Consider the following 27901-nt stretch of genomic DNA (forward strand, 5'->3'; position numbering starts at 1 on the left):
TCAGAGTAAAGTGCACTTTAATGGCATTAAGCCTCCACTCATTTGCCAATCACTGGATTTTTCAATGGATTTATTTACACATGTCCATATCATAGGTAAACTATCTGTTATTTGTCAAATGGTGGAAAATCTATGTAACAAATTATTTTCGATACAGTTTGGGAATGGATGGATGGCTAAACGCTTTGTCTTTTGCATATCATTCATTAATGTCGTATTTGAACGGGGTAGTTAGCAGCCACTCAGACTTATAGCTAATCACCAATCCTGAAAGTCCATTAATCGGCCGTTTTAAAGAGTATACTCAGACATACCGTTTGATCGATAATCTCATTCAGCTCTGATGACAGCAATCAGTTTTAAGTGGATTTAAGAGGAGGTAGATGAAAAAACAGAAGACAGGTTCAAGTCCCAAGCCTGACTCGCAGCCCAATAAGCGTTGATCAATGGACTGTGAGAACATCTTATGTTAGTCGTACACTTCTTTAAAGACTCATGTGAGGTTTTGACAGGAAATATTCCAAATAAAACAGGTGTTGGATCAAATCATCCTTGCATTCTGATGTAGAATTTCCAAGTTGTAATATCCTGCAGGCAGAAAACTGAAAGGGAGTTCAACAAATAATTTTACAGTATATTGCTATTTTCTCACTGTTTATCAGAGGTAAAGGGGGTTTGAAACAATTGCTTTTTATTCAAGTACGTCAATTAGAGGCATCCATCAAAAACTCGCTGAATGGTCAGAGTTTATTGCATCTTAAGCGTTTGAGCCATCATTATCTCTCAATCAAATCTGCGAGTCGCGGTGGGGGTGTAATACACGTCGCGCTCTTTGCAGGGTGATGAAAGTCACGCACGTCTGTGGGCTCTGGGGGTATAAGAGGGCCGGAGGGGTGATGAGGTGGGAACAGAAACTTCGGAGACTCACAAGCTTAAACGGAGGAGCCGCGGCGCAAAGTTCAGCCTGGCAGAAACGGATCGGAGGGAACGACAGAACGGCGTCGGCTTCTGTAAGTAAAGTCTTAAGACATGCATCCCGTTCTGCTCATTTTCTCGTATTTCTGTTATTTCACTGAGCTGATCGCTTTTTAAATATTGATCCGATGCATTTATCCAAGGCGACTTACAACATGAGACACAGTTGGTAGAATTTCTTTTGTTTTTCCAACACAGGGGCACAGGCAGGTGAAGTGACTTTCACAGCCTCAACGATTGATGGATCTCTTATAGTGTATACATGTTCCATTGTTTTAAAAGTTTAAGAAGTGTTGGTCATCGTTTACCTTACTGTATTTGGAGACATACACTAACATCCAAGACTGATTGTTCTGTTTGTATTTAGCTAAACTTAAAGAACTGCACGTCTGCCGCGTTTCTTAACTGATCCATTTGATCTCTCATTATTGGGTTCAAGGATCATTCTAGAGTTTAAAAATATTAATTAATAAAGGACACAAAAGTTATCTCGGGTAACACGGACAATTAAAGATTAACGACAAAAAAAAAAAAAAAACGAAGGCTCCCAAGCTGCCACTCGAGTCTCCACTAGCAGGTAACCTGCTCCATGTGCCCATGTTCTCCATATGAAGAAATATTTTAAGAAATAAACCATATGATTTTGTTAAAAACGTGTTTTATACTAACAACTCACTGCTACCTTACTAATTCCTTGGGGAATTCTGAGCAATCAGGTCTCTGCTCAGCCTTTTTTTTTATCTTAAAATGACAACACGTTCATTTCCTTTGACGTTTTATCTTCATTGTTTTTCCTCACAACTCATAGTGATAAAGTAAGTTTATTTTTAGATTATTATTATTAAGTTTATTGATATATCTGTGGACTGTGACCATTTTGTATCTGTCCTGTAGTACACTCTTAAAAATAAAAGTGACAGACTGGTTCTTCAGAGAAGTGCCATAGGAAAATAATTTTTGGTTCTTAAAAGAAGAATGTTCCAGAAGAACCTTTATTTATTTAGATCTGTTACTGGCTCTATAAATAAGCATGAATAGATGATAACAGCTCTGTAAAACACCAGTGGGTTTCTGATTTTAAAAGCACTCTTGCATACAACATCACAGGCTAAGTTCTGGTTTTCTTGATCTAACAGCCTGCTATACATTTACATTTACAATTATTTGCTTGGTAGTTGCTTTTATCCAAAGCGACTTACAAAAGGGGTAAACATACTTGAGTAACAATATACTGTAAACATTTCTGTTTTGTCCACCTTGGAAGAATCTTTTCAAAGCCCAAAGAACTATCATCTGCAAAAAGCCCATCATAGAATGAAATGGTTCTTTGTCAAACAATGGTTCTGATGAACACAACTCAGTAAAGAGCTATTTTAGAATCAGTATTATTAAGAGAGTACTGAACTAAAACACAAACAGAATTTACACGGGGGCATCAGCAGTGCTTATTATAGTGTAGTCCACTCAGTGCAATATATGATGTGATGCAGCACAGCTTCTTGTAATCACGTCTGTATACTGGGCATTCATAGATAGCAATCAGTGAGGTATCTTTCTTAAAATGTGCTACACAGCAACATCTTCCATCTGAAATTAACTGAATTTCCCACTGGGGTCAACTAAAGCACTGTGGGTATTTCAGTAATTTGCATTCTGCTCTCGGATGGAACTTGCTTGAGGTGGCCTGGCCTGGACAAGTTGGCAGTTGCTTGAAATCTTCTCCACTTGCCAGTGATCTTCTGAACAATAGAAGAGTTGATTTTTAATTGTTTGGAGATCTTTTTAAGTCTCTAACCAGACTCCTAGGCATTTAGAATTTTCATTGTGAAGGTTTAGCGAGCTCTTTCAGTCTCGGCATGGAGGTAACACACACTTCAGTAACAAAGAGCAAACCAAAGTAACTGTGTGAGGTTTAAATCAGAGAGGTTTCGACAAGGCCCTAAACCACATGCAAAATTTGCATTTATGTTTATTTAGATTAAACAATTTATTACAAAATGTTAATATGGCACGATGTTATCTGTTGATACTGTTGAAATGAAGATCAAGTCTTGAGTTGTTCAAGTTTGTTAAAAATGTGATAATCTTTTATGGGTATACTTAAACTTTTTCACATCTATCTATCTATCTATCTATCTATCTATCTATCTATCTATCTATCTATCTATCTATCTATCTATCTATCTATCTATGTGTGTGTTTGTGTAAAGAAATGTATCATGTACAGTACATACAGTAAATATTGTAATCTTTTTAGTTAGCCAATAAAAGGTGTCATTTTGCTTGACTACACACTACATTCATAATGGTTAACATGGGAGCAGCACAGTGGTAGTGCTGCTGCCTCGCAGTAAAGAGACCTGGGTTCGCTTCTCGGGTCCTCCCTGCATGGAGTTTGCATGTTCTCCCCGTGTCTGCGTGGGTTTCCTCCCACAGTCCAAAGACATGCAGGTTAGGTGCATTGGCGATCCTAAATTGTGCTTGGTGTGTGTGTCTGCCCTGCGGTGGGCTGGCGCCCTGCCCGGGGGTTTGTTCCCTGCCTTACGCCCTCTGTTGGCTGGGATTGGCTCCAGCAGACCCCTGTGACCCTGTAGTTAGGATATAGCGGGTTGGATAATGGATGGATGGATGGTTAACATGGTACAGCACCCTAGTACTGCAGACACAAATATACACAAAGTTTTTTCTTTACCCAAAGAACAATAAACACATGGAATAAATTACCAAGAGAAGTATAGAGTAGGACCTGAGAGACTTTCAAAACTTGTTTTGATGTTTTTTTAGAAAATATAGAACAACAACATTTTTGGGTTGAATGGCCTATTCTCACCACAATTGTTGTAATGTTCTAAAAATTCTGCTGATAAAGCAATCAGAATATAGTAATAATAAGCATTAATAATTACTAGCTGACAACTATCCACTTGACGTTCTCCAGAGGTTCTAGGAGCATTTCCTTTTTGGAGTGTCCAGTCTACTCCTTTTTTTCCTTACATTTGCTGTTTTGGACTCTTAGTTCAGTAGCTTGGTGCAATGTAGAAGCTATCTAGGAAAGGGTCCCTGATTTGATTTCATTTACATTTACATTTACATTTACATCATTTAGCAGACGCTCTTATCCAGAGCGACTTACAACAGTGAAGGCCACATAAGTTATCTAATCAGCCTCAGCTCAGATAGACACATTACATCAAGTGTTTGTGGAAGCCATTCAACCAGGCTTTATTCTGTTTTCTTAATCCTTTTCTGGTGATGGAGTAGATTAATAGATTCATAATACAGATAAAGTTTAATAACACTAGAGAAAATTCAGAGAAGAGCAACTAGGTGATTCTGGGATTGAGAGGAGAAGGCTTTGAGGAGTGATTATAGCAGTCACACCCTTTTGTTTAAGCAATGGTGTGGATGCAGTGAGCACATGATTAAAGGGTTCAAATTATGAAGGTAATCACACCGTAGATTCCTTACTGTTAACTGTAAAAATAAATTCTTCCACAAGGACAAGGGAACACAAATGTGGTCTTTAGAGTCCTTCAAAACTTTGTTTTATTTTGGAAAAAATTAGTAAATAGTGAGTTTTGTACGGCCTATTTTTATTAAAATTTGTTTAATGTTCTAATAAATTCACTGTTAAGACTTTCAAGTGTTAATTTAACACCATCAGTTTTGCTGTGTAAGCTCTAAGACCAGATGGCCTGTTTGACTTTCCCACACTTGCATTGCGATAAATAGGCTCCAGGGTGTCACCCTTTGTATTTATGCTATGTAAGGTAAAACATGATGAGTAATTTCAGTCAATTTGATAATAATTGTGTTCAGTCGTATGCATAACCAGGTGTTCTCGGGATTTTGTGTCTGCCATTAAATACTTTTACTGAAAAGATGCCAGCCTGGAGTGCTGTGAAATTGTTGGACGGCCATTGTTCAGTGATTCCATCCATTGTACAGGGTGAACCAAAAAGAAGTACCATATTTCAAACATTTATTCTACAAAAATGCCACAAGAAAGGGTATAGAAAATAGAATTTTTGTTCACTATTTTAAAAATGATGTCTTCAAGGTGGTGGCCATCATTAGCGATACAGTCTTCGAGACAATTTCTGAACACTCGCATGACTTGTTTGGCCATTTCAAGAAGATTAGCGGCAATTTTGTGGTGAATAGCGTCCTTGAGGGTTTCAAGGTTTTGAAGTCGGTGTGTGTATACTTCGACTTGAGATAGCCCCACAAAAAGAAATCACACGGAGTGAGATCAGGCGAACATGAAGTTCCTGCACTACCATCATTTTGTATGGAATGCAAAATCCTTCTCAAAGACGTGTTGGAAATGCCTAAGGCAGAAGCATGTTTATGTGCTGAATGTCTAGGAGACTCCAAAACTGATGCCCTTACACCTTGAATATTTTCAGCTGTTCATACACTCTGAGGACGGCCTGGAGATTTTCTGTTCAATGTTGTAACCGTCTGTCTAAATATACCCACCTACTGTAGAATTGTTTTCTGATTTGGGACGTCACCGTTAGGAGGAATGCTGAAGAGCGTTCGGATGGTGTGTTGCGTAGTGATGATGGATTGGATGTTTTTGAAGAACGCTTCGACAGCGGAATCATGGTGTGCACAGGACCAAGGCATGTTGCCGACTGAAAACTACAAGGGTTCACCTATCAAAGGACCACCACCCCAACCCACTCGACTGCCTCTACCTCATGCAATGACCTTAAGAAATGTGGTACAGTGGTACCTCTGGTCACGACTGTAATTTGCTCCAAAACTCTGGATGCGACCCGAACATAATTTCCCCATAAGATTGTATGTAAATACAATTAATCAGTTCCAGACTGTACGAACTACAGGTATATGTAAATATATACTGTATATTTTTTAAGCACAAAAATAGTTAATTATACCATAGAATTCACAGTATAATAGTAACCTAAATGTAAAAACATTGAATAACAGAGAAAACTAACATTGTATGAGTTTGCGCTAGACCCTTACGAACCGCTCGCTGTAAACACTTTTTTTTATAAGTTTTAAAAATTAAATACCACTTCTCTTGTGAAACTTTTCAAACCATCCTCTACTGGCTTTAAATTCCTCACCTTCGCCACAGGAAGGAGGAGTTTTTTTGAGCAAATCGCCAGGAATCTTCCTATCTTTCTAGCATATGAGCGCCTCACTTACGCTATCCCCTGCAAGTTGCTTCTCGTTCAACCACACTAGCAATAGTTTTTCCACCTTTTGAGGCCTCTGCTTGGTTAACATTGCAACTCCTTTTGCAACATCAGCTGCTTTGTTAGGCTCTGTATACGCAAACAAAAGAAAATGGGAACCGGAGAATAGGAAATCATTGGCGCGTACAAACACACGTAGGGAAACTGGCTGCCAGTGTTTTTGTTTGCCACCAGAGCGTTTGGTCGTGATCAGATGCAACATTTTGGCAAAAATTTTGATCATAACCCGATTTGTACGTGATTGGAAATGTTTGTGACCAGAGGTTCTACTGTACTTCACTTTGGTTCACCCTGTACATGCACCGTGGCTGTCAAAATTGGATGTGTTGGTTTAATACTGCATGTGTGTGGCTTCAGCCAAAGCCTAGCATCCTGTTGCCCATTTAATCTGCTATTGCAAAATTTTTTGCCGTTACATGTTGTGAAAGTATTGTTGAACGAACACGACACAGTGATGTGCTGCCATGATAGAGGCATCTCATGTGGACAAAGTAGTCCGATGTCCTGTGCATCCAATTTTGAAGAAAACTTATTTAAATTGATCCATGGGTTACACTTTACAAAAAGTAATCAAAGCAGAGTTCAAATGTATCCTGCATTGTAGAATTCTATTATAAAGTACATTTCATAACAGTTTACCTTACATTTTAAAAGCTCTGTAATCGTGTATTACATATTAATTAACACATTGTGATGGTAACAACCCTATAAGCCCACAAATGTGCCATTCTTATTGGTATATGCTCCAAATCTGTGTTACTTAAACCACTAATTCTTAAATATACTCATCCATCCATCCATCCATTTTCCAAACCCATTTATCCAGATCAGGGTCACAATGAAGCTATATCCTTATACCAGCAAGTATTAGGCAAAAGGCAGGAACAATCCCCAGAGTAGATGCCAGCCCACCAGAGGATGAACACACAGCACACACACACATCAGGGGGCCGATATAGCATCACTTATCCACCTAAGCTGTATAATTGTTTAGATCAGCCATTCAGTGGATTCTTTATATTATAAGAATATTTTAATGCTTGCTGGATCCTTGTTTGTTTTAATGCTTTCCTTAAAAGGTTTTATTTCCATAAGGTGTTCTGAATGCTGAGCCTTGGCTAATTTGTAGAATATTTGCATTGTTTAATCTTCAGCTGCAATGTGCACATAAAGCAGATTATTCAAGTTATTTTTTGGCAGCCTAGTCAAGGTTCAAAGATGTGACTTTCTTGCAGTTGAATATTTTTTGCTGTGAAGACTTGTGGGACACTAAAACAATGGAGGTTATAAAAGAGCTTATTTCATTTTGAACTGGTGTCATCTCTACTGCCACATTCATAAAATGAAGATGTCCAAGTCAAATGACAGTTGTGGTTTTCATTAAATGTAATGAATTTGAAGGCAGCTTCCGTTTTTGTCTCCTGCAGTGATGCCGACCAGGGAATAAGAAGTGGGGGTGGTGACATCCATCCTACTCAATCTGTCACCGACAACATTTTAAACCCCCTCAATTCTTTATGTTTTAAGGCACAATACTTGTCTTCAGCTCGGCACCTAAACCAGTAAACGGTGAAAAAAAGCTATATCTAAAAAATTAAGGTGAAAAAGTGGTGGTTCTGAGCTATGCCATAAGGAAACCATTTTTGGTTTCCAAAAGAAGCAATCACAGGATGGTTCCAGAAAGAACCTTAATTTATTTAGATTTGTCACAGCTTCCATACACAAGCATGAATAGATGAGAAGAGATCTGTGCAGTACCAATGGCATCATTATTTAAAGGGCTCTTACTACTTACAATGGCTCACGTATTCTTGATGTCTCAGTATCCTGCTAGGTAGCCTACTTTCCATTAAAGCCTTCTGTTTTGTCCACATATTAGGAACCTTTTCAAAGTCCAAAGAGCCAACTTCATCAGCAGAGAGCCCTTCCCAGAATAAAAAGGCTTTTTGTCAAATACAGCATCTATAAGGAACCATGCTACTCAGTAAAGTGACAATAAAGAATTATTATTTTTAATAGTGTACTTCAGTTTTTAGGTTTCCCAATTTCATCATCCAGTTTCGTTAAGGTGGTGTCCCATCTTCTGATCCCTGCTTTCCTTCCATTTTTTTAGGACTGACTTCTGTGTTATACTAAACTAGTATCACTTTGGAACAAAACATTTAAACCAATCCTCCAGATTTTGTCTAAATATATACAACAGGAAAGGCTTTCATAAGTGGGACATGTATGTCAGTCAGCAGTCATTTTCCATCCCGCTATATCCTAACTACAGGGTCACGGGGGTCTGCTGGAGCCAATCTCGGCCAGCACAGGGCGCAAGGCAGGAAACAAACCCCGGGCAGGGTGCCAGCCCACCGCAGGGTCATGTATGTTATTTCTTTAAAACTTTTTGTCTTGAACTTAAAATAGGTTTAATTTGATGTAGCACCACCGGGTAATCACCATGATCAAAGCTGGGTGCCTTTTCACTGTCTTTGGAATTTAAGCATACTGTAATAGAAATGTCTGCAGAAAATACACAATGAACTGATGCTTGAGGCTCTGATTCTAAGGAATGCCTTCTTTGCTAATGGACACACCATTTTTTGTGACCTGTGATTTTCTATTAATCTCAAAGTGCTTTCACCGCTCAGGCCATTAGGGTGGTGATGGACTACAGCCTGTCCCAGCGGCATGAGGTGCAAGGCAGGAACCAACCCTGAAAGGTGGGAATGATACAAAAAGACCAGATGCAAAACAGGCTACAAAACATCCAAATGTAAAACATTTATCATTTTATTTTAATTAAATAAGCTACATGGGAACATAAAACTATAGCGGCTTCACTGACTGCATAGGTTTGCAGATTACTTGTGCATTTAAAATAAAAGTTCTACTGGGTTGTGTGATTCCTTGTAGAACTATTACTGGTAAATGACAATTTACGGTTCTTTTTGTGTCAGACTGGGTCTTTGGGCTTTGAAAATGTTCCTAATAAGTGGATAAAATAGAAATCTTTTGTAAATTGATGTCTACCAAGCAAGATGCAACAAATAAGAAAACCTGAATTTAGCCTGTGGGATTGTATGCAGTAAGAGTCCTTTTAAAGTCAGAAACCCACTGATTTTAAAAACCCAAATCTGATATTATCTACTGATGGCTGTTTATGTTACCTGTTAAGGACCTACATAATTTATTTTCTATAAATTCTTTTTTTTATTATTCATTTGGTAAGGGTGTACACACAACTTCACCCATGGTTAATTGGTAAAAAATGTATTAATTACATCCTTTTGGATAAGCGATTTCATAACAGTTAAACGATTAAGCCTTCTCGATTTTTCCATGTTTTCACAAGGTTGAAATACAACATCACTCCGCTTTCCACATTAATCCTAAATGTTGCAAATCAGGGAATTTCTTTCCACCGCCTTTGTCTCGAAGTCCGCGAAGGGGAAACTGCGTGGCCGGAATTCCCGTCAGCTGATTCCATAATTGTAATATCTGTTAAAGACAGCAAATGAGTCAGGATTAGAAGTGAAAGGCCCAGCATTACGGCCGTCTGGAAACCAAAAGCTTTGTTTTCTTGAAGACTGACAAACAATTTACAAATGATAGGAACACTCCGTATTGTAAGAACGGAACGTCTACGGACGTTTAGGAGAGCCAATAGACGGCATTCGTAGTCGAACTGTCTGCCTCCGTTAACATTAACAGTTCAGGTCAAGTGCATTCACCGGATTAACAACACAGCTTTTCAGCAAGTAACTATATACTTAGAATAGACAGGAATCAAAAACTGGGCCTGGAGTTTTGTCCAGGCTGATGCATCATAATCGGTACATACTGTATGTCATTGGCTATTAACTTGTAATTAAAGTAATACAGCATTACACCATACCCCAGCTCTCATCTGCAACTAGATTAGTGCAATAGGGGGTGCAGCTCAGGAGTTAAGTATATGTGTATGATGCATGTGTGAGGTGCGCTGAGGATGACACACGAGCCTCTTGCGCTGCCCCCTCCTCCCCCCCCCCCCCTCTCTCTCTCTCTTTCGTGCGCCCGCTTACTTGCTGTATCTCTCAGTTTGTCGCCCAAAAGCTTAGCGAGTGAGAGAGAGAGAGATAGAGAGAGTATAGGACAAACGGGTCAGTTCCTGGCGGAGTTATCTATCTATCTATCTATCTATCTATCTATCTATCTATCTATCTATCTATCTATCTATCTAAGCATATGTGTGCGTTTAAATACATGTACCATATGCATACAGTACAAGTGTGTGTGTGTATCTACAGGCGTCAAACTTTACCGGGAATTTAGTTTGTATCGTCTCTCATTCAGACTCTGTATGTGGTTCTTCTATTGAATGTAGAAATAAATCGGGGTGGAAGCCATAAGAACATAAAAAGTTTCACAATCAGACTCACTTAATAAGCTAACAGCTGAGTTGCCCAAGTATCTCGCATTTTAAAGTAGCTGGCACGAAGGGGACAGAGAATTTCTACTCCACGTAAAAAGCCTGGGAATCTGAACACATTACACGCCCTTTTGGTAGATTCACAGTTTACCTCTATGATTAAAAAGCTTTCAGCATGCAGACCTGGAGTAATTCATAATGACATCACATCATTATGGAACAGTCATCTTAAAGAAGAGATAAACCACGAGTGACACTAATATGAGTAACAAGTCTAATAGGACTAATCTGGATGTGTAACACTTTCCAGGCCAGCACCGGTTATTTTCTTTATAGTCCTTTGTAGACGATTAGAGTGTCGATGCAAATATTCAATAGGCTGGCAGGCTCAATCAAACGGTGTTTGTGTATTGAGCGAAGGTGATTGTATATTTTGCTTGTAATGGCGTATTTCCTTTGACCCAAATAGTCGGAAAACGGCAATCGAAAGGGAGCACATTAGCATGGCTGAGTTCAGGCTCTGCAATCAGATGAATCAGAAAAGATGAGTAAACTCAAGGGTGGGAGGCACATCTGGATTCACTACTGCAGCTGTACCTGTTGAAAATACATGTGTGTGTTTGCCACTGAAAGTTGTGAAAAATTTCCAGCTAGTTAATGAATTAGAATGAAGGATACAAATAAAGGATTGCGGAAAAAGGACGGAGAGGGATTGGAAAAATGTAATCGAGGACTAATGAGTGTGTGAGTGGAAATGCAAATGAGAGGTGACGAGCTGTAAACTCCAAGACGGCTAGGGCTGCTTCTGACTCCGCCCTTGGCTCCTCCCACTCCCAATGCTTCTGGTCATTCACTCACTCATCCGCCCTGCAGAGTCTGTCAGTCCGGCTGAGAGCCTAAGAGGATTACATCAGAGCGCTGAATGAAGTAAGCGATACGCTGAAAGGCAGATTGTGTAGGGTATCGACGGATTTCAGTCCGGAGCCTCTACAGTGCTTCCCTCTCAAATATTACCTGCGCCACTTGGCGACTCTCTGTGTCAGGCAAGTACAACTTTTAGAAACCTTTTAGGAGTCGTCGTTTCGTAGCCAAAATATTGCGGTTTTGAATTTCTTTTTAATATTAATTTGTTATAGTGGACTAGTGTAAACTACACCAGTTGACTGTCTAATTTGTAAGTGTGAGAGATCCTGACGTTCTTGATTGTTCTGTTTCAGTATTCATTGATTATACAACCGCAGTCAAATATAAAAAGCGCAGTCCGGATCAAGTTAAGTAGCAATTGAGTGGCATCACTTCGACCCCACAATGGACTGACGTCCCGTCCAAGCTTGGGTCCTACCAGTATATCTCTGCTAGTAAAACGAAAAATGAATTAGTGGACTCTGTTTCGAAAATGCAATTATCGTTAATAAAAAATACTAAAGTAATATAGTAGTTTAATAAATGAGAGAGAAAAAGAGGTGAAGAAATATCAGTGAAGCTTTTTGCATATGCACCCTCTGTCATCAATCACGCCTTTTGTTATATTTTCACAGTTAGTGTAGTCAGGGATTTCTTTCTTTCTTTCTTTCTTTCTTTCTTTCTTTCTTTCTTTCTTTCTTTCTTTCTTTCTTTCTTTCTTTCACTCGTTGATTTTATAAGAATTCGTGAAAAGTCCCCCTTTCTGGGGACCCCGACTGCCATTAAAAAAAAAAAACCTGTTTGGAATATTACGAATTTTTAGAATAAAATCAACAGGATTAGAAAATGGCAAAACAATGTCATTTCGAAGTTAATATCTTGTATTTGTCTTTGCCGCCCTGTACTTTGGTTCTCCTGTCATTTACAATAGTCGGTAAATTCAAGGAATTTACGTTTTAAATCATTTAAACAGACCTTCTGTGTGAGGAAATGCGAGCGTATAAATAAATTTAGAGAATAATAAACAGTTGTGACAGTCGTTCAGATGTTTTTCTGAATTGACTGACTATGTTTACTTGTCTGTATTTACTGGCTGTGTTCAGTTCAGAGCTCAGTCTTTCAAAATCACCAGCTTTATGTTATTAAATATATTTTACAGTTCACCTTATTGATGAGTAGTTTTACAACTGAGCCATGCAGTGCTATAAGATCTGAAATGAATACCATTGGAGTTTCTTGAAAATAAAACAAAGAAATACACAGATAGCACTCTTAAAAATATAAAGGTGTCAAAGTGGTTCTTCAGAGTGATGAATGTTCCAGAAGAAAACCTTAACTCCTTTAGATCCAGAATAGGTTTAATAAATATTCATGAATAGATAGTAGCAGATTTGTGAAATAGCAATGAATTCCTGATTTTAAAAGGTCTTTTACTGCATTCAATCACACAGGTTTTCCTGATCAGTTAGTGTCCTGCTAGGTCACCTATTAAATATTTCTGTTTTGTCTACATGTTTAGGGACCTTTTCAATGCCCAAAAAACCCATATCATATGTAAAGAACCCTTCACACCTTCAAGGGACCACACAACCCAGTGAAGTGCCCACATCATTAAGAGTGTATTGAAGGACCTAAACTGACAGACACAGTGTATGGAAACGCAAAGGCTTGTTCTCACTTGGAGACTTTAAGCAGCAAGGTCAGACTTGACTACCACCCTAATTGGATTACCTGTATGCTCTTTATAGGATATTTATTTCAGGGGCACTAAAACTTGAGAGACAGAAAGAAGGCCGAGCATATCTGAAGCACTCTAGATTTTCTTGAGTTGAAGAATGCTTATGCAATCTACAATATATCAAAGGTTCCAGAGCTCATTCTTTCAAAATCACCACCATTTATCAATAAAATATTTCAGTTCAACTGTAATGACAGTACTGGTACAAAGCAACTCAGACAGCAGCACAAACTATTAAGATATGAAATAAATACCACAATGTCTCTATTGCATGCAGAATTACGCAGAGAACATTTACATCAACAAAGATTTGAATGAAAAGTAGTAGATCATCAAGTATCACAGGCTTTGAGTTAGGGTTTGAAAGCACGTCCAATTTGAAGAAACTCGACAGATACAGTATGGTGGTCAGCTCTCCAGATACTTTTTTTGTGGACTTTGATTAGATGTGAGTGCTGTAAGATGACAGGAGCTTACAAAGGGTCTCACCTCTCTGTTATATGTGCTCCACCCCAGCGATGCTCTCACAGTATACAGTCTTCTTTAATTTAGTCTGACAGAAAAGAAGCTGCCATTTTGAAGAGGTAAACTGGCTCTTCCTTCTTTCATTTCTTACATGCAGTCTGCATTTAGTGGTTAAGGCTGTGGTGGTTCAAACCCTGCTACTAAACCCTGTGTGACTATGAACGAGTCACTTCATCTGCCTGCATTGGGGGAAAAAAGAAATGTAACCCCCTGGAGCTCCGACGGTGTATGTTGTCTGGCATCAGCCAGATAATAATAAGTGAATGTGCACATGTGTACAGTATATCTTTTATCTTCTCTTATACTTGTTTGCTGTTGTTTCAAAATTTTCATGCTTTTATTTGAATTATTTATGATTAGATTTGTGTGGTACTGAATAATCGAGCAAAATGACACCTTTTATTGTGTGGTACTTTAATTTTAGTGTTGATTGTTATCACTCATCTAAAACTATTTTAAATTTGTATGAAAGGAATTATCTTTGTGACAGTATGTCTACTTTTAATCTCTACGTATAAAGGTATAATTTATTTTTCTTCATTTATATGTATTACTGTGTGCCATACACAGTAACTTCTATATTTTGAAACCTTTTGTACGTTACAGCTTTTAAACTCCTTCCTGTCTATTAGTTCCTATTAAAAAGTGTCTCATTACTTTGAGTTAGCCCTTACTCTCGGGGTGAAGTCTTTACATCTGTTATATTTTGTAGGATTAGCGCATGTTCTTGTAATTTTATAGAATCTATTGGCTCCCTGCATTCTTGCATGTAGTTGTTTCTTCTAAGCAATAATATGGTAAACAAGTTAAAAGTGAATGATGTATGAAAGTTAATGGCACATAAGGAAAAAGCTGAAAGACAACACTATCATAACATTCACGTATATTTTATATGAGAGTCTCCCATGACTGTCTGAGTCCTATCTTGTCACTTAAACTGTAGAAGAAAGGGGGCCATTGTAGTACACCTGTGGTATTCACTCTGGGAGGCGCTATATAAAATTATAAGCTTTCCCCAATCTGCATGACATGTATGGAGTACTGGCTATATGTGCATTGTGTATGATGGTTATAATATGCTCCTGGAGGAGCTGAGTAGGTCAGTCAGAAATTAAAGAACATGCAATTTAGCTCAATATTTATTTGAGAATAGTAGAAACAATTAGCGACCCCACATGAAAGTGGAAAAAGATTTACAGGAATAATAAGTATATATGTGTGTGTAAATGTACACAGAATACTACAAACTGTCTTATTTATAAATATATATCTAAACAATAATATCCTTCTGTGTGTGTGTGTGTATACAGTATATATTTCTCCTATTTAGCCTTTTTATTGTTGCCATCATAGTGGCGTAAAGGTATCACTGCTGCCTCACAACAAGAAAACTGGGGTTCACATCCCAGGTGCTCACTGTATGGGATTTGCGTGTTATCCTTTTGTTCATGTGGCTTTGCTCCGCTTTACCCCCACACTCAGTCTAAAGACACACAGATTAGGTGAATCAGTGTAGCTAATTTGCCTTAGTGTGTGTTCACCCTGCGATGGACTGGCGCTCTGTCCAGGAGCTGCTCCTGCCTTGTGCCTGATGCCTGCTGGGATGACTCCAGCTGCCCTGTGACTCTGCTCAGGATAGGCAGGTTTGAAAACAGATGGATGGATTATTGTTGTTGTTGTTGTCCTGCAGCCAAGTGTTTCAGAAGTGGCGCCCTCTGCTGGCAGTCCTCAGCTTTTAGATTCCCTCTTTATTCCTACCTCAGGATGTGCAGCTTGCTAGCCTAGTCTCCTTCTCAATAAACATCCATCAGTTTACCGGAACCTGGTTATTCAGTTCAGGGTCCCTTTACAGCTAAAGCACATTATTTATTTATTTGGCTGATGCCTTTTATCCAAGGCACTTTACAACATTTAAGGCACAATTTGTTACATTTCTTTCGTTTTTCCAACTGGAGCACAGGCAAGTGAAGTGACTTGCTTGGGGTCACACCATGTCAGTAGGAGAATTTGAACCCACAACCTCAGGGTTTGAAGTCCAAAGCCTTCACTGCTATGTTCTTGCAGTTTCATTCACACAACTGGAGATGACCCTGGATGACATGCCGGCCCATTTGAGGGTGCACTTATGCCTACGCACTCCCACCAGACCACTTTAGAGTCTCTTATTTGCTTAATACATGTGAGAATTCTTGGGGTGCATCGGGGAAAAGCCCCTGTAAGCACAGGGAGTATTTGCCATGTCCACAGGCAGTGGTGCGGTCAGGATTTGAACCCATTCACCGGGTCTGCAAGTCATCAGTGCTATATGTCTGAATAAACACAGCAGGTAGAAAGAATGGTCAACAAGAGAACTGCTAAAACACTGTTGTGCACTTGGAAAATGTATTCTTCAGAGAAATGGATTAAAAGACTGAAAGAAAAGTGCTCCATTAAGAAAAGAGACGGGGCTGTCAGTTCAGTTCCTGCCAAGGATCTTTTCACCCCCAAGTAAGAAACCTTAGCTACCTGCACTCCCATTGTACAAAGTCTATGTGCGAGTAATTATATTGTAATCTTGGATAAAGTTGTCCGCCACAGATAATGATAAGGATAACAATGGATCAGACTTGAGGTGTCCTCACGTCTCCATTCAGAGGTGTTCAGACAAGATGAGTCAGCCTAGTGCCGCATGAGGCTTGTGAGAGGCTTTCTTTATGACAGACCTCTGCATCATTAAGTTATCAACCACACCGTGGAGTAGGGCAGTGATGTTGCATCCAACAGCTGTTTCTTGAATTTGCTAAATCCTGTTCAGAGTTGAGTCAGTCCATCACAGGGCACACTCGTGTACTCACTCACTCACACAGATAAGGGGCTGATTTTGAGCTGCCAATTTACCTTCCATGCATGCCTGTGGGATGTGGGAAGGAAAGCGGAGTGCCCACAATAAATCCCGCCGAGAGACACGGGCAATGCTAAATTTATTAGGAGAGGGAAGTAAAGGGTGGAGAGGTTTGGCTAAAGGGCTTGGTGGGTCACTTCATTTCATTTTTATTTGTTTTTAAGATGCTTAAGCTGCATTCTTTCCCCTGCTGATAACATCTGCTAATTGGTATCCATTAGGGCTCCAGATGGGGTTATTTTTATTTCTTTAGTTTGGGTTTTTCTCCTGGGGCCTGACTGCCTGCAACAGGGAAATGCTAATGTCTCCAGGAGGTCAACAGCCCACACATTTAAAAAGCCCCCAGCTAGCGGGGGATTGGCCAATATGGCCTCCTTTCACTTGGCTAAGTCTGAGCAGGCTGAGCATTTCATCTCATGGTGGAGTAGCCATAAGCAGAGAAAGACAAAATGCGGAAACGCTTAGTGAGCTAAAGCTTTGGAATTCTGCTCTCTGTGAAAGGTGTGCCATGTAAATGGGCAGCACTTTTGATCCTTTCAGCTTGATATAGAAGGTTTGTGGTCAAGCTGGTTGGAATGCTCCTGTGCTATTCATTATAGAGAAATATGAAATATAGTGCCTTCTGATGGTGCTGCATGATACTAAACTGTAGACTAAAAGGATTGGTGGCTTGATGAAATATGGCACCTCATTATGCTGCCTGCTATGAACAGTTGTTTTACAAAGCTGGGTTGAGTGGCAGCCTGATAAAGTGGCATTCCAGTGACAGTTATGAAGGGCAAGGTGATGGGTGAGGGTCTGATGTTGCTGTTGGTGAAAGATGCCATATAAAGTAAATATTGGGGAACCAACCTTTGCATTCCTCAGCTTGGAATGATGTGGCTGGGCCTGGGGTAGCATGAGCATCAGCTCAATACAAAGTAGAGAGGACAGCTTGATCGCTACTGTCTTGTGATGATAATTCTATGAAAGGCACTATATAAAAATGACTGGGTAAGAAATAGGGGTAGTGTTTAGTAGAGAAGGCTGGCAGATTAATAAATGGAGCAGGGGATGACTTGATAAGACACAATAGAATGATCCTCCTTGTTAAAGGCACTACATAAAAGAAATTGTCATTGATGTAATGAGCAGGTAAATAGACAGATACCCTTTACATTATTTGGCTGACACCTTTGCATTTATGATACAATTGGTTACATTTCTTTTGGTTTTCCAAATGGAGCACAGGCAGGTGAAGTAACTTACTCAGGGTCACACAGTGTCAATAGCGGGATTTGATCCCACAGCCTCCGGGTTTGAGGTCCAAAGCCTTAACCACTACACCACGCTGCTTTAGGATTTATTAAGGGGTATTAATAATTAGAGAGAGATTCATTAGATATTAGGACAGATCCTGCAGTATGGTGTTGCCAAATCTCAGGAGGCTACAGGCAACAGGCACACTTTATTATCAAAATGTAGGGCTACTTTGGGCATGTTTGCAGTGCCTTGTAGGGCACAGTTTAAGGACTGCCATGCTATCTTTAAGGGGCTCTCATCTTCTTCATTCGTGATTTTTTTTTTTTTGTGAACTACCAAAGACCCAAATTTAAACTCTTGAGGAACTCTGATTGCTAAGTCCACACTATTCAGAAATTGACAAGACTTGGTTTCATAAAAGGAGCTTTTGACATATTGAACATTCTAAGTGGAGAATATACACAGAGAAAAGTAGGCTGAGATGTGTTTGACAACAGATGGGGGGCTTTTATTTGATGGATTAGGCTGAATGTTTTCCTTCTTCCTGAGGATGAGTATGTGGATGTCTCTTCTTATTTACTGTGTGATACGGACATGGCCCAGCTATAGAATGTACACAAATGGGTCTCGGCACAGCCCCATACTATTGTGTTCAACGAGAACACCGACTGGTTTTTGGGTCCTATAAGATGACCAGTGATAACCAGTCCTTCACTTCACCCCTTCCCTCTGTCACTGAAAGGTATGATAAGCTCTCTTTTAATAACGGCAGGCTGATTTCAACTCTTATGACTCTTTAGGAGGTCACTGTCATGATATGTTACTTGAAGAGCGATTAGACGTTTGTCTACAGTTCCCCATGCTGAGCATGAAGACATTTTTAAGACAATCTGCAGAGCCATGTACTTCTGAAAATGCAGCCTCAGTTTTGTGATGTGAATGGTGAAAATGCAGACTGTAATCGCACTCTGATTTGTTTGTGCTTATTATGTGTCCCTTCCCTGATTGGATCCTGATCATTACAATGTCTCATTCCCTAATTGGTCACCCTACATGGAAAACAAAATATCTCAACATAGCTGACACAGAAGAGTTTTCCATGGTGCTTTTTATGTTTTCCTGCATGCATCTCGTAAATTGCATTTTGCACAATTCTGAATGCTGTATACAAGCACAAAAGGCAAATAATTTACCAGTCACTGCAGTTTTCAGATAAATCCCATGGATAGCTGTCCCTTCAAGGATTTTCCCAGTGTAGGCGAACATCTACATCGTATGTGTTTTTGGTTGTTTTAGCATGGATGGCAATACTGTCGTAAACAATGAAAAAATGCCACTGTGGGTGGAGATCATTTTCATTTAAAAAAGCCATTTTTAAATGAAAACATAGTAGTGTGGAAGTTGCCTCAGCGTCACATTTTTGTAGGTAATGGTGGTGGGCTCATTATGTTTACTTTAACATTGTGCTTAAGCAATTGACTGCCTGCAAACACCTCAGGGTCAGAGGATCAAATCCGGCATCTGTGTATTATCATCTGTGGCCTACAGGTTAAGGAGTTGGGCTGTAAATCCCTGACTGTCTCACTGTGTGACTCCAAAAAGCGTCATGTGCTCCTAGTTTGTTGAAGTGGTTCCCTACTGTCTGTATAAAAGCACTGAGTAGTTTAGAAAAGCACTGTATTAATGTACGTTGTATTTCATTATTATTATTATTTTATACATCTCATCTCATTTTCTTATCCACTTCTACTGGTGAGTGTCACTGCTATTACATTCATACATACTGTACATACATGCATGTCTCTCTATTATAGCAAAAATTTTGGGACGAGACGTGACTTTCTCAGAGAGACGAGACGTGACTTTCTCAGAGAGACGAGACGAGACTTTCTCAGAGAGACGAGACGAGACTTTCTCAGAGAGACACTTTCACGTCCCGCGAGACAAGACAAGAGTAGATGACAAAGTAGAACATTGTAAAGAATTCAAAAATGTTGGCAGGGTACACATGCAGTGCAGGTTAGAGATAATGGAAGTATGAAAAGTCTCAAAAAAATGATAGTAAAGATCGCATTAGCGCAAACAAACGGAAAATATTACTCGGTGAAATAACAGAACAGCGAAAAGAGATTGAATATATTGTTCAGATTTAAACTTTTAAGTCGGACATTTGTAGATTGTCTGAATTCGTGTTGCCATCAGGGAAAAGTAGTGTTTCTTCCACATGAGGCGAATCTGCGAGAATTAAAAGATTTGTTGTTTGGTGAAAGTGAAATCCACATACGCTGTCATGCTTGGGTCACAGAGTTGCACAGATACACAGGAGATTTTAGAGACAGAAGCGTTATTCAGACACTTCAAACAAACATAAGTCTCTTTCAGGAGTGAATCGAGCTCCATGTGTAGTCGGAGGGGATGTTGGTGAGTGAAGCCCCCTAGTATATAAATATAGTTATTCAGTATGTAGTGCTACTGTACCATGCACATGACATGACATGAATTCTTACTTTCATGTCTGACCAACGTGCATCTTATTGCAACTCTCAAGTGCCTTTGATAAACAAAAACATAATTGAGTGTGAGTGTGGGGGGTATAAATGTGTCGTGGCCTGTAGGGGGCGTCTCAGTGTCCCAATCCCCAGACACAACTACACAGACACAAGTCCCAGGTTCAAATAAATTCTTTACAAAACTACCATCAGAAAGGCAATAAACAATGCACTTGAATCCTCTTTGATGTTTGGGCTGTTTTACATTATACATTAATGATGTTGCACAATGCGCTCGGTTATTTGCGACTTCCTCCCAACACACCATGTTGATTGAATACCTTGAGCATCATTCTCATAAAACATGCTTACACTATGGTACAGATTAGGGTCGTGGGAGAGTTATGAGGTTATGAATAATTATGACTGCCGAGTAGTTGTGTCTTGCGGAGGACATGTCATCAAGTATGACACTCTCTTGGGTAGTGACACGGTCATGTTGTGCTGCAGCCTTCTCGGGTTTTCTGCTATGACATGTGACATAAATATGCAGTCGGATTGGCTGTTCAGAGAAGTTCTTGAATTTCAGAGCTCCAGATGCCTGCAGCTACACCCTTCTGCCTTTTATGCTGGACCCAGGAGGACTTCCAGTGTCATGACATTACACAGTGGAAAAACATCTGAGTCAGGCAGAACCACCTGTGGACTTCCCCCTGGTGGCATCCACATCACCCAACCGGACTGTCCAACAGGGTTGCAATTCCCAGGTCACCCTGCAGATGTTCACACGGATGATCAAGCCAAGGGATGCCATTACCTAACAGTGTTGCAGTAGTATGGGGATATAGGGGTGTCTTGTTGTCCTTCCATTACACAGTCTTGTCTGTGAAAGGAAAAACAAACCATCCCGGCCTGCACGTCCATTCGTCTGTGTCTTCTGTCAATTATAAGGGTCCTTTGGTTAAACAAGGAACCATCCAACCCTGGTGGACCAATCCAGTCCATACTTGTCTTCCTTTCCTTTATTTTATATACGATTGCCATAAAGGTGCTGTATAACTAAATTCCTGCTTGTTTTTTCTACTCATCTTGGGCTCTTTGCCTTTAGTTGTTGAAGCGGCCACAGATTTAAGAGTAAATAGTCTTTACATAATCTCCAGGCTTCATTAGAAGCATTCCTCCTAAGCTCCCTTTTCTAATAAAAGCACGTCATTCACGGCTGCGTCAATTCCATCTCCTGCAGAAGTAAATCATATTCCACCCTGACAGCGGAAGGGAGGCCTGCTGACTCTGAAAATCCCTAGGATTAAAATCTACACCTAAAATCCGCTTCTGATTTATGATATCAAAGACTATTCCTTTTTTAAAACATTCTATGTGGTGGCAGCCAGTGTTATGCTAATGGTTAAGCTGCTGGACTGTAATCTAGAAGACTGATGGTCCAGGCCCACCCTGATTTACGCTGAGCAACTCAGTACTAACCTGGTGGAACTGAACTGGAGCTAAAACAAATGTTCTATACCTGTTAAGAACTGTGGGATGGGCTGAGGTTCACTACAGAAGGCACAGTGTCCACTACAGTTCATTCCCAACCATCATCCTATCTCAGATCAAGCCACTTAATTTTACACTGTTGTGAAAACAGTTATAGTGTACTTAAAAACAGCCCTGCGATGGTGTCCACTGTGGAAGGCACTATATAAAACTGCAAGTTCAGTCTGAAATAAGGTTAAAACTGAACTGTACCTGTAGAGCAGCCTGGCATGGCGTTCAGTATGGAAACGACTGTGATAATGTAAGAAGGTCTGCAGTGAAATCATCGCAATGACTAATAAACAGTCCAGGAAGGGTGTCCAGTGTGGAAAGCACTAAATAAAATTTCTCAGATTAATCTTCACCAGTGACTTACTCTGATCAAGCCAGTTAAACTGTAGGTGCTGATACAGTAGGATTAGGGGTACAAGAGAAGGCACTTTATGAAATCCCAAAGGTTGCAATGAAATCATTAAAGCTGACTTACTGTGCAATTCTGATCAAGCCACTTAAGCTTTGATGAGGCACATTAAAGTAGTAAGGGAACAATTATTCTCTTAACTATAAGGGGGGGGGGGGTCTAAAAGGGAGTTCATTATGAAAACCACTACGTAACGTCTCCAATTCCAAATTAATTTCTTATAACTGACTACTTGTGTAATTCTTCTCAAGGTACTTAAGATGCTTGTACTTACAGTGTAGAAACAAGGAAAGCATTGTACTATACCTTGGGGATGTGGTTCCATGAACTACTGTATATAAAAGGTCAAGATTTTTCATTAAAATCCTCATTAATGACTAACGGTAATCAAGCCACTTACTTGCCAATACTTGCAATGAAAACATAACTAGTGTGTTACGACATATGAAGAGATCTGGAGTGGACTTTACTGCAAAGGGCACAATATAAAATCACAAAGCTTTCCATTCAAGCTCCACCATGAAATCAGTGTGTGACTCTGGGCAAGCCATAATGGCTAGTTGGCACTTACTGTACAGAAACATGTAAGATAATTGTATTGAACCTGCAGAGGTCATGATTAAAGACACTATAAAAAAATCAGCATTCTCAGTGTAATCCCCATTAATGACTCACTGGGTGTTTCTCATCAGTCTACTTACTTGCCAATGCTTACATTACACTAGTTGGATAAGACTTGAAACATAACAGTCAAAAGTTTACTGTGGAAGGCACTACAGTGTATAATGGCTGCCAGCTCAACCCGTGTCATCGACAATGAGCGACTCTGAGCACATTACTTAAGATGACTGTGCTTACCCTGTAACGATATACAGCAGTGGTCTCAAACTCCAGTCCTGGAGGGCACTGCAGCCCATGTAACATGTAACAGCCACTGCAGGCTGCAAGTTGTCATTCTCACTTTTTTCTTAATTGGTGACCTGTTTTTGCTGCTAATTAACTCCGTTTCCTTTCATTTTAATTGACTTGTTTTTTAAGATTTGTTCTTCATTTCTTTCCTTAAATGGCACCCAAACAGAAATGAAATGTGAAGTGAGTGAGAACACAACAGAAGACCAACTAAGTCAGAGCATCCAACGCCAACCAATATCACTCTGTCCAGTTCCTTAATTAGGAGTCGATTCTTGTTGTTCATTAAATCCCTTTTTTAATTCCATGGCTTGTTGCTGCTCTCATTGTGTAATAGCAGACATTTCCGAAATTGTCAGTTTTCTCTTTTCTAAGAGCACTGTGGAAATGTTTTGTGGACCTGAGCAGATCAACATTCCTGAGACCTTCATCTTTCTTTTATTTTCAGATATTGTATGATGGACACCAGTTGTTTTGGCTCATTTTGAATCTTGTTATTATTTGACTGCTAATTAAGGAAAAAGAAACAAGGGGTCTGAGTCTTCAAGAGCAAATCAATTAAAATTAATTAAAAAAGAAGTTAATTAGCAGCAAAAACCAGTCACTAATTAAGAACGGGTTTGAATGAAAACCTGCAGCATCTGCAGCCCTCCAGGACCGGACTTGAGGATACCTGATCTACTGTATAAATGTGGACTTTGCATTGTTTGCTATTTGTTTAGCACACTCGCTGTAGTAAGGTCCCAGGTCCTCCATGCATGGAGTTTGCTTTTTCTCCCCGTGTTGGCATGGGTTTCCTCCCACTGTCCAAAGACATGCAGGTTAGGCGATGCTGAATTGGCCCTAGTTTGTGTTTGGTGTGTAGGTATGTTTGTGTGTGTGTTCACCCTATGATAGACTGGCACCCAGTGCAGGGTTCGTTCCTGCCACGTGTGGATTAAGCGGGTTGGAGAATGACTTGACATGAAACTCACCGCCAACTTAGAAACTTATTATCACAAAAATTTTAGAATGTTTTCTTGACACAAAGAACCATTGACAATGTGGAATAAATTACAAAGTAGTCGGGTGGAGAGTAAGACTTTAAGGACCTTCACATCTCGACTTGATGTTCTTTTGATCAATCTAGGTGAATAGGATCCATCCATCCATTATCCAACCCGCTATATCCTAACTACAGGGTCACGGGGTTCTGCTGGAGCCAATCCCAGCCAACGCAGGGCGCAAGGCAGGAAACAAACTCCGGGCAGGGCGCCAGCCCACCGCAGGGTGAATAGGATGGACAAGCTTATTTGGCTAAATGGCCTGCTCTTGTTACAATTGCTCTAATGATCTAATAAAGATTGTCTTCTTTGAACATGTGGTGAAGTTCCAAATGTTTAGTTAACAGTCTGTCTAGGTCTTGAAAGATGGAGGTATCACAGGCATGGGAACACCCAAGTTACATCGGTCAAACTGTTTTCTTGGGACACTTGTCTAGCTACAGTATGTTTTACAAGCTCAGATTTGGTAGATTGTCTTGAATGGACTTGTTGGACCAGTCATATCATTACTCCACAGTGTGTGGTCACAATACTGTTATGGACGATATGGCTGGTCGTAACATCTGATTTACTCTGAGAGTTTTAACTGAACTGGGATGATTAGTTAAACAAATTGTTGTTTGGTTCTGGAAGAGCCTTTGGTTGCAGCATTATGATATGTTTCTCAAACATCTGATTAGAGTTTCAATCATTTTTGTTTCTTGGACTGCTGTATTTGTGTTGAGTAGGTTGCTAGACTGGTCATCATTTAATATGAGGGCTTAACTTTACTAGAAAGACAAGCATCATCATTATTGTGGTGTTTTGATTGACCTTCAGTGCCTGTGGTCACACATTTTGGAGTATGGTTCAAATGACACCATACATGTGGAGTGCCTTGGAATAGAATTTACTGGGATGAAAAATAGAAGATAATTTTGGTTAATCTGAACAGACTGCTGTCTCTGCTAGACTGACACATGGCCATTGCCCAAAGTCTTGTTAGGAAGGCATGATGCCATTTATCTTAATCAGCGCCTGGTCACCCCAAGTGATGAATGATCTTGCAGACCCCACTGGACATTGTCAGTACATTTTAAAGTATGTCTTTTGATATGGCTCATTCTCATCTCGGTTTCTCCTCTCTGTTTATTTTACAGGACTCCTGAACCACATACTGCCGTCAGATTCCACGGCTTTGCACAGCGCGGAGTGGAATTTCCGGAACGCGAGGTCATACAAAGAGGCAAGTCTTTGCTGAGGTGGCTCACGTAGACAGATCCTGAGAAACGAGAGAAGATCAAACTCAACGCCACCCAGACAGCAACGTTAGGCCCCTCGACTGGCCAGCTTTTCTTTGCTCCTGGTGTAATCCTTTGGACTGCAGAGTTTAGTCTACACTGTGACATTGATCATTTCCAATCTTGTCCTTCCTCCATTATCCCACTACTAATGGCCAAGCTGACGGCGTGAAGCAGACCAAGGTTATTGTCACAGAGTGCAGAGAAGCACAGTGGTCCTCTCTTTTCCTGATCCAATTTTGGTTGTTAACTTGAGTCAAAGATTGGAAGAGAAAGACGAAGCGAGAGACATCCTCTTGTAATAATATAGCTATTGACGTGCCGACCTGTAGTGGCTTAATTCTGGGCAACAATCTTGATCCAAAAATGCCAGCCAAGACACCAATCTACTTGAAGACCAACACTCCAAAAAAGGGCAAGAAGCTAAAGCTCCGAGATGTCTTGTCAGGGGACATGATTAGTCCACCTATGGGTGATTTCCGGCACAGTGCCCACATCGGGCCAGATGGAGAGCGGGATATGTTTGGTGATGTTGCCTTCTTGCAAGGGAAGCTGGATCTTCTTCCAAGTCTGAACCGTCACTCCTTCAATAAAGTGGTAACTCAGAGTGCAGAGACCGGCCAACTGGACCATCTAATTACTGACAAAAATGGAGTTTTCCACCACCACCCTCAGCAACACTCCACTCTTCTGAAAAGTACAGTCTCTTTACCATCGTTCGTACAAGATCAGGCACCACCGAAACCTCCCAGACTGCACCTGGAGGAAGCTCATGGTCAGAGGTCCATGTCTGTAAGCAGCGAGAGTGGCCATTACTACAGTGGTGAGGAGATGATCTACTCGGCCTCCATTCCAGCCTTTAGGCACCTGGTTGCTTCCTCTTGTTCCTTTTCAGAGGCATCCTCCGAGGACTCCATGATGGATGGTTGCCAGCCCCTGGACCCTAGAAGAGGTTTGAGTTTGGACTCTGATGCAGGCCTAAGCAATGAGGATTTGGTCAGTGAGAACAGTGAGTCTCTGGGCATTCCAAAATCAGAGTCCTTGTTCGGCCTAGATTTGGACCTGGGGCCTTCCATCTTGGAAGACGTTCTCCGAATTATGGATGAGTACAAGACACAAGATGTCCACTATGAGATCTAGAAGTGGTTGGTCACTAGGAACTCTTCTCAACTTGGACTCTTAGCTCCTTAGTGTGGGGGCTGTATGTTGTTTCTTCTCATGAATTATTTTCTCTGTGAAATTGAAAAATTGAGATGACCGCGGATGACACGGACATAATTTAAGTGTTGTAAAAAATAATCAGCTGCAAAAACAAAGGGAAACAGGGAAGAACTAATCTAACTGGACTGGACGCATCACAAATGAAAGTGGACATGGGTGGGGTGGGGTGAAAGGATTTGTGATCCCACGACTCCGCAGGCCGGCAGTGACACCCCTTAGTAAATCTTTCACTTTAGGTCATTCACTTGTAGATGATAAGTTTTACCATTCTTTTTGTTTTTTTTTTAGAAAAGCAGATATTCTAAACACATGTGTGTCTGGTGGCTATACGGGTGTATGATGTCCATTGGGCATCCAGAGCAGAAATGCAGCACACTTCATGGTTGGGACTAGGTCTGGATGCCCCCTTCTTGTTTCACTGCCTACAAATTTAGGGATTACTGGAATTTTTCACTGGTGAGATCACTTGAGGGACAGCATTGGAGACTCATGTTGGCCACTGTAAAGACGATGATTGATTTCATGAGCAGGACAAGAGGTTCATCATGAGATGTGAACCTGGATGTGTAAAGCAGGGGTAGTGAAGGGTGTTGTGATCAGAGGAAAGGAAATGGACACTGACGTTAATACAACATAAAAGAGATGGAAGTGGAGGGGACTGTCCATGAGCTGGGAGCTCCCACACTGAATATAACTGGAAAAGGTGAGCTTCCCACTTAGAAGAAATGTTTGGAAGTGAAACAAGAATAAATATCATGTTTTCAGAATAGATAGAAAAAACATCTGCATTCTATAGGGCATTACAAAATGTCAATTTCCTATTATTTTATGGTAAAAGAACATTTGCGTAGTGTTTTTCTTTTGAGATGTTTACTTATAATATGTAAATTAAAGGAAATTTCTAAATAAACTTGGGATTTTTGTTTTTTCTGCTCACAGTGTGTTGGTTGATTCCCTATCTGAAATTTAAATTCAAAAACCATCTTCATGGATATGATGACCATGCTCAGTGTCCTAGGGTGGTAATGACACCGTCCACTGATAACAGACTTCATAGGTCAGCTGGCTTGCCTGTCCTGTCTGTGGGGGGTAGGGGGGGATTTGGGGG

General features: G+C 40.2%; 1 protein-coding gene and 1 long non-coding RNA gene across 2 annotated transcripts in view; both read left to right on the plus strand.

The window, feature by feature from the left end:
* Positions 1-27901, plus strand: part of LOC127525901 (uncharacterized) — a 508475-nt gene that overhangs the window by 34708 nt on the left and 445866 nt on the right. The gene's annotated exons all lie outside the window — the stretch shown is intronic.
* On the plus strand, positions 893-27703 carry zgc:154093 (uncharacterized protein LOC777623 homolog). Its single transcript, XM_028797324.2, has 2 exons — positions 893-1010; positions 25432-27703. Exon 2 carries the CDS (start codon positions 25939-25941, stop codon positions 26710-26712), a length of 774 nt encoding a protein of 257 aa, XP_028653157.1. The 5' UTR covers positions 893-1010; positions 25432-25938; the 3' UTR covers positions 26713-27703.

Source organism: Erpetoichthys calabaricus, chromosome 1 (assembly GCF_900747795.2).
Source record: "Erpetoichthys calabaricus chromosome 1, fErpCal1.3, whole genome shotgun sequence".
Taxonomy (NCBI): Eukaryota; Metazoa; Chordata; class Cladistia; order Polypteriformes; family Polypteridae; genus Erpetoichthys; species Erpetoichthys calabaricus.